This window comes from Coturnix japonica, chromosome 15 (genome assembly GCF_054131305.1).
Source record: "Coturnix japonica strain WE chromosome 15, WE-NBRP24, whole genome shotgun sequence".
In the NCBI taxonomy this organism is placed as follows: domain Eukaryota; kingdom Metazoa; phylum Chordata; class Aves; order Galliformes; family Phasianidae; genus Coturnix; species Coturnix japonica.
The window spans coordinates 13,362,308-13,370,146 of NC_140677.1; the positions used below are offsets into that span (position 1 = coordinate 13,362,308).

General features: G+C 42.9%; 1 protein-coding gene and 1 long non-coding RNA gene across 5 annotated transcripts in view; one reads left to right on the forward strand and one right to left on the reverse strand.

The window, feature by feature from the left end:
• PTPDC1 (protein tyrosine phosphatase domain containing 1) overlaps window positions 1-7,839 on the forward strand; it is a 17,071-nt gene continuing 9,232 nt past the window's right edge. For all 3 annotated transcript variants that reach the window (XM_085516533.1, XM_085516534.1, XM_015874793.3), the window contains exons 1-2: window positions 1-50; window positions 7,285-7,377. Coding sequence is in view for 1 of the 3 variants with exons in the window: in XM_015874793.3 (XP_015730279.2) it covers window positions 7,293-7,377 (85 nt within the window). In the remaining 2 variants the exon portion in view is untranslated. The remainder of the gene's footprint in view (window positions 51-7,284; window positions 7,378-7,839) is intronic.
• The window catches only part of LOC146758373 (uncharacterized), an 18,262-nt gene continuing 11,569 nt past the window's right edge, over window positions 1,147-7,839 (reverse strand). The window contains exons 3-4 of one of the 2 annotated variants that reach the window (XR_014934664.1): window positions 4,660-4,724; window positions 1,147-3,969 (exon numbers count right to left, since the gene is read on the reverse strand). This is a non-coding gene — a long non-coding RNA (uncharacterized LOC146758373). The remainder of the gene's footprint in view (window positions 3,970-4,659; window positions 4,725-7,839) is intronic. The other variant, XR_014934665.1, reaches the window with a different exon arrangement.

The following is a 7,839-nucleotide window of genomic DNA, read 5'->3' on the forward strand; positions in this document are numbered from 1 at the left end:
GCCTTCCCCATGCCGGGTGGCGGCGGAGCGGCGGCGGAGCGTTGGTTCAGGTGGGTTCGGTGCCCCCGGCCCTATATGTGGCCGCCCAGCTGTGCCGTCCCTACGCTGTGACAGCGGGGCTGCTCAGCGGGTGATGCTTAAACCCGGCCGGAGGTGGCGGTGCCCGGGGCAGCTCGGGGCGGGGCGGGGGGAGGTCTGTTTTGGGGTAATGGAGCCCAAAAGGATGCGCGCAGCAGAGCTGTGCTGGCGTTTGCAATGACGTATTGCTTGAAACGTCCGTCCCTCTGTTGTTGACATGGGAGGTTTGTGTGTAAAACATACAGAGCCACACGTGCGAGGAAACAAAGGCAAAGCGAGTGGTGGAGGCGGTCCTAAGGGCCGTGATGGAAGAACAGCGCTCCAGGGATATAATTAGCGGTGTAATCCTCTAATTAGGCGAGGGCTTAAAGGGCAGCACGGGCTGTTTATAAAGAACTGCCTACTTCCTATCTCCTTCCTTTCCTCACTGGTTCGTCTTTCCCACTTTATGTGCTGTTTTTGAGCTTTGTTGTCGTTTCCTCCATAGCTGCTCCATGGCTGCAGGGCCAACGTTTCCTATATGTCATGCAAACATTAAGCGGTGCATTTGGAAAGGTCGGCACAGACTGGCAAAGCCTGTGGTAGCTCTTCAGAAGTTGTATGAAGGAAGGATTTGATTTCCTAATTCTGCTGCTTTCCAACAACCCGACGTTTGGTGTTTCAGAGGCAGTGCTGCTAACCCAAAGCAGGCAATGACTGGATGAGGGCTTTGCTACTGTGTTGTATGGTCAAAAGATGAGCTGTCTCACAACACAGAGCTGAAGTGGGTTGCTATAGCCCAGCTCTCCTCTCCCTTTTCAACCTGTATATCCTTGAAGTTGCAGCTTTTCTTTCATCTCAGAGCCTGTGGCTGAACAAGTGCTTGTAGCCTGTAGGCTGGTGGTCACCTGTTGTGTTGTGAGCTCAATGAATGATCTGTCAGTAATGTGTGATGCAATCCATCAGTATTAGAGCTCTCTGGAATTGAAATCTTCAGTTCTGCCTTTTCCTACCATCTCCCTATATTTCAGTTGTATTCCATCTTGTCAGTTCTATCCAACAGCAGAACAAAAGAGATAAGGAATGAATATAGGAAATACAGATGACGAATGAGGCTGGGGCTCCTCAGTTGGCTGCTGCTCTGGGATCTCATTAAGCATCTATGCTTAAGTATGTGTCTTACGTGAGTAACACTGTTGGTGTAGTTCTATGCTCTTATGATCAGTTTGCAGTGTGATGCTGCATTATGCTTAAGAGTCACTAACCTAAAAGCAAAGCCTGTAAAAAGCCTCTAATAAAATTTCATACTGTTTCTGAATAACACAAAACTAAAAGCAATCCCCGCAGTGTTTTAATGCAAGCTGAAAATGAAGCAACGTTAATTGATTTTTATTACTCAAGAGCAAGAAGAGCAAAAAGCAAAAGATGAAGCTGGAGATGTTCCAAGTCAGCTAGGAATCTAAATACGCTGCTTGTGCTAAATTCAAAGCAACCTTAAAGAAAGTTAAGCTTTAGTAAACTTGAAGGTTTAACTTCACTGCCTGCCCTAATGCAGCTCTGCCTAAGGACAGGGGACAGGTGCCTCTGCTAAGCACACTGCTGGGAGGCAGCCAGTGTGATGCTGCAGCAACAAGCTGCCTGCAGCCCAGTGACCCTGCTCTACTTACCTGAAAAGCCTGTTAATGTCTTTTAATGGCCATCACAGTTCAATAGAATTTTCCAGAGGACGCGGGATTCTTATTTTGTTTAAAGAGGAAAATGCCAAACCTGGAGAGAAAGATTGTTAGTTTAGTCACCAGCTTCCCACCTACACTGAGCACTCTTTCTTTGAAAATGGCAGATTATTTCAGCCTAATGGCTGACACCCCCAAAAAGTCATCCCCAGCACAAAGCCTCCTCTTGACAACAATGCGATGACTGAGCCTGTTGGAACAAACATGTTTGGCACCCATTCCTGGAACGAGCTCAGCTTTTCAGACCTCTGGGGAAATAATCAGTTGTTCAGCTGAACTAGCTGCCATTCCTTCTGAAGAGTACAAGTGTAGGGATGAGAGGCAGCAAGTCACTGGTACCACAGGCAGGGCCACCAACCTCCCTATTTAATACCAGCCCAGGCTGCCCAGGGCCCCATCCAACCTGGCCTTGAACACCTCCAGGGATGGGGCATCCACAACCTCTCTGGGCTGCTGTTCCAGCACCTCAGCACTCTTGTAATAAAGACCTTCCCCCTGATATCCAACCTAAATATTCCCTCCCTCAACTTAAAACCATTTCCCCTTGTCCTGCTGTTATCTACCCTTTCAGAGTGTTGACTCCCCTCCTGTTTATAGGCTTCCTTTAGGTACTGTAAGGCTGCAGCAAAGTCAACCCTAAGAGCTCAGAGCTGCATTCTGCCTCTGAGGCAGTGATATGTTTTGGTTACTGCCCAGGGTCCACCAGATCACAGACTCTTTAAGCCCCAAGTACTAAAAAGTGTGATCTTAAGGACTGCTTACTCCTTTTTTTATTCAGGTAGTTGCATTGTTCTTCCTTCTTCAGCCTACAACAATAACAATGCCAATGACTTTTCACTAAGTAATTGGGAGGTATTAATGATAAGCAGTGAGTAAGCACTTAATTAATGCCAGCTTGTTTGTGTTTGTGTTTTTTTTCTTATTAATAAGACACATGGGGAAGCTGTGGAAATAGATGAAATCTTTTTCTCCTCAGATAATGCTGGAGTTGATTTGGTGAAATAGAACATAAAATCTGATTTTATTGAGCTTGTTTTATTACTTCAGTCAGGCTTGAATGAGTTAAATCAAGTCTGTTCTTTTTTAGCAGAATCCTTTGCATTCAGGATAACTTATTCTTGCTATGCTTTTAGGATGTTAATGCAGTGAATCTGCACTCAGTGTATGTATGCTTTAATGACAGTCTTTGCTATACTGGATGAAAAATGAAAAAGAAATAAGTAGACAGGAACAATGAGACATGAATCTGGTTTTCTTTTCATGGTGTTTTAAAGTTAATGCATCAATTGAACTGCAGTTGATGTGGGCGCATTCCCAGAATGATCTTTGGAGCTGTGCTCTCTTGGCTGGGGCACACAGACCCACACTTCTTGTGGTTGATAGCAAAAGGGGGTGAATGGAAGGGATGGAGCAGGGTGGTATGGAGGGCTCTGTTCTTCGAAGAGCTTGGCGTGGCCTCTTTGCCTCAATCCCTCTGAAATCTAGGTGGACACGGAAAGCAGTTCATGAGATGATTATCTGCATAGCCCGCAAGGCATTCCTCGTACAGTCTTAAGTTAAGAAAAGATAGTTATTGGCTCCTCCCAGATTACCTCTGTGAATCCAATTAACTACAGGAAACACTGCGGCAACATAATTCAGCATCTCTTCTGTAAACGGGATTTCCCTACAGCATATTTCTGGGGGTGGTACTGCGGCAATGAAGGGATCAGCATTCACTCGCTCTTTTTGCAGGGTCACAGGTAAGATGTTAGACTGAAAATCCCGCACTTCTGCTTTAAGACTCACTTATATTTATTACGTTTTTGACTAGTTTAGGTGTAAGCCCTTTTACCTTGTAGAGTTCCATGTTAAATCTTTGCCACTTCTGAATTCCTTCAGTAGCACTCAGCAGCACTGAAGGTATTGTGTTCCTTTGTATGTAGTCTTACGTACAAAAATCTGGCTTAGTAAACATGGTATTCATGATCAAGAATATCAGAGTCACTTGTGTTGTTTGTAGAGCAGTTCCTTTAGTCATTTTCACCCTATCTCCTTTCAACTCCTCAGTAGTAATTACTGGTTGCCAGCCCATGCAAGGCAGGTTATGATAACTTCTGTTAACTGTTACGTTAGCACTGAAAGCTGATGTGACTCAGTGAGATGAATCCAGTCAGTTGCCCATTTTCAGTTGCTATTCCTGTAAAATAAAGCTGCTAATAGCAAATAGTGAATCACCAGACCAGCACCTACATAACTTCCTAACCAATTGAATCCTTTTGTCTCTTTTGTATGTGAAAGCAGTTATAGTCCTTTGTAAATATAAGGTGTAATGATTGAGTGACGTTCACCTTAAACTAAAACAAATGCTGCTTATGGAAGTAACAAATCAGTTTTGGATGTGTGAGATTGCAGCAGTTCTACAACAGGTGCAGTACTGTTCTGTGTAAATCACATACCTCTAAACTGTATGAAGTTGTGATCAAATTAATACCTCGTCTTCCCTTTGTCCTGTACCAGTGTATTTATTTGCCTTTTCCAGTTGCTCACGTAGCTCCCAGGTCGTGCTTTTGTTTCACCATTCATAACCACCAAGCTCTTAACCTTGTCATTAATTATAAGCAGCCCTTACGTGATCGTATTTTTGCTTTGTCTTGTTAGCTGAGTGGTCTTTAATTACTGAACATCTTCATTAGTGCAGTTTACAGAACTTTGCATTTGGGCAATGAAATTTTATCCTGTATAATCTCATATTAATACAGAGATCCTCTTGACTTCTGTGGGACTGCTCCCAGGAGCAAAGCCATTCAAGAAGATAAGTACTTGCAGAACCAGGCCATGGAGTAAATGTTACCTGAGGGCTTAGGTGCTAACCTAGCGTGGCCCCTACCTGCAGCTGCATTGACTGTGTTACCTTAGCAGGTTTCCCATTGACTTGTTCCTTGTCTGTGAATGCTGCAAGGGGGGAGAACAACTTACTTTAAAAGCAAGAAAATACTACAAGTGATCTCCACATCTTATATGACAGGAATAAGCAACAGCATTTGCCTCTCTTGTATGAATACAACATATTTACAATGGAAAGATTACCCAAGATTTTTCATGCTAATACATGAAACTGATCTTTTCAATGTGTGGTCTGCTGTCATCTTCTAGGTTACCAAATCCATACAAATCTGGAGAAATGGGTCCTCACTGTTAGTAAACAGCTCCACAGAAATGGGGGGAGGATTACTCTGTGCTGGCAGCTGCACTGCCACCACTGGAATCATTCCAGTTGGGAATGCAAACTCTCCTGTTTGAAAGCATGTTCTGAAGACAGTAACTGCATCTGTTAAGCAACCATATTATTTGCTAAGGTACAGTAGGAATCTTAGCACTTTGGGGCTTGTTTTCTGGCTGCTGAAACATCAGACATTATTCCCTTCTCTCATTTCATTCTGAAGCAAAAAATCAGCCCAGTAACTGGAAAACACTGATTTCCAGATCCTGTAAACATAGGAAATATTCAGCCTTTGTGGAGGGCAGAGTGACACCTCAGCCAGTTTTGGGCTGTGGAGTAATAGCTGTGATCTTTCTTTCCTCCTTTCTGGGCAGCTGCCCACCAGTCAGTTGCAGGTTCCCATTTCTTCTCCTACTCACTGCATGGCTTTCTTCTGCTTAACCTGTACCTTCACAAAGGGTTCTTTTATTCCAGAGGCTGCATCACCCCTTAGAAACAAAGTGGGAGCACAGACTGATCTCACCTAGGGAAGCACAGTGTGCCTGTGCTATTTCCTCTGACAGAAATCCACCTGTGATTATATGACACAGCAAGTTGGATGTGACAGCTGTCATCTGTTAGCAAACGCAATAAGTGAATCGGCAGTGCTACCAACTGGCAACAAAATCTGAGACATCCTTTCTGCTAGGAACTGGTTTGCACAGAAGTGAGGAAAAGCCCTCTGAGATACACAGAGAAACACCAAAGCAAGTTCATAATTCATGCCTCTGAGGGGCCTGCTGGAATAACCCCTTAGTGCCTGGTGCCTGACTCCAACAGACCCCCATTTCCCTGGGCAATGTGGTCCTGCCATTTATTTCAGTCAGCCAGCACCACAGATGTTGTTTTTACTCCCATTTCATTGCCTGTGCTGTTTATGCAAGCTTAACAACACTGCTTCCCATGATAAAGAGATGGAACATCAATCACCTAAGACACTGTTCCATTTCTTAAGTTGTGATACCAGGATTAAAAGAGCAGCCTCTTTGCTGTCATGGCAATAGAAAAGCATGGCACAGAGCAGATCTGATTAAGGTGGTGTCATGCCGGCCATGAAGCACGTGACTCAGCTCCCCCAGAGAGCTCGTAAGGAACATGACCTGGAATAACATCTGAGGCTTGATTTTCTCTAGTGTCCATCAGGTGCAGCTGAATAGAAAGTATTTGCCTTTATTCTACATCAAGACTCGTCTTAATGAGCATCCTTCACAATATACATATTCACATAAGGCATGTATCGCTTAGCATCACTAAACTTTCAAAAGACCCCTTGGCTTTCACAGGCAAACGCAATTCTGATCTCTTTGAGGCCACTCATGCAGCAAGTATTAATGGGTTACTCATGTGTATGTGTATGCAGTTCCCACCCTAAGCACCTGTAAGGGATAGGGCTGTACTAGGTGACACTGATGTGGAATAAAGTCCATAAACACTGTTTATAGAAGACTAGTTTCAATTAATCCCTCAACACAGCACTGGATGTTTACCACATTATAATCCTCACTATTATTATTGTAGTAAACCTGTCTCTTAGAACACTGTGACACTGAATCTTAGTATTGTTTTTGCAGAATTTGGGACAGAAGGTTTATTTAGAAGAGTTTCAATAGTTACAGCACGGACATGCTTTCTTTAGTACTATATTTGCAACTGTTTTACCACTGAGATAAGAGAAGTAAGGTTGTGCACTCAGGATACACAGTTGTTTTACCTAAACATCACAGCGACTGATTAATAAGTTCACAATGACAGCTTTCCTTGTATTATCTGTTTTTCAGATGCAATCTGTTCAGCTTGCTTTGTATTATAGGAAGGTATGCTTTCTGCTTAGACAGACTTGTGTTCTGTTTTCTTATTAAAGGAAAATCTTCATATATGTGATTTCAAACTTGCCAGCATACTAAAACAGAGTGGAGGGAAGAGAACAGAGAAGGCATGTACCTTATACCCAGTTTGGGAGTATCAACTAAAACTATGATTGGTATGGTCAGGAAAAATCCAGCTGTAAGGTACATCATCAGCCAGACTCTGGAGCTGAAATACACAAGTGACTTCTGATTGCTAGGACAAATAGTGGTACTGGTGAGTTTTAAGAGTGCACACCAAAAAGAAAGTAGTAATCTATGCCTGGATGCCCAGATCTTAACCCTTGGATGACTTTGAATCCAGGTGCCAGGTACTGAGCTTTAATTAAGCTTTATGTTGCATTTTTGATCTTATAGATTGAAAGCAAACATATTACTGTTTCCACAGGTACTGCAATGGCTGCAGGAGTTTTGCTGCAAAATGAACTACCGTACTCTTCGTTGCTAGAGAGCAGTGTGTATCTTGCAGATATGAGTTCAGGTAACTATTTTCTCACACTATTTATAAGTTTAAAAACAGCTTAAATCAATTCTAAAAAAGAAGCAATTTTCCATAGGGGAAAAATGGACATGATTCCCAAATTATAAGCATAAAATGGCTATAACAAAAACAAACTGTGTGACTTCCCATTGCCACGATGTGTTAAGATGTCAGACTTTTCAGTGACTTTCAAATCGCCAAGTCTCTTACTTAAAGAAATGGCATCATTTCCATGTTCAGAAGCTGCCTGTCTCTCTGAAGGCACAAACAAACCTTTTTCTCCAAGAAAACATTGATAGTTTCTGGGTGAGTATTTGCAAACCATGCTGGATTCAGCGGAAAAATAATGGTGTGCAGCTCATCTCTGGCTCCACTATCACTCAATATATACAGGAGAAAAAATCCCAGGAAGAGTTAAAATTAAATATGAGAAAGCAATGTAATTAACTCAAAAGCATTTTT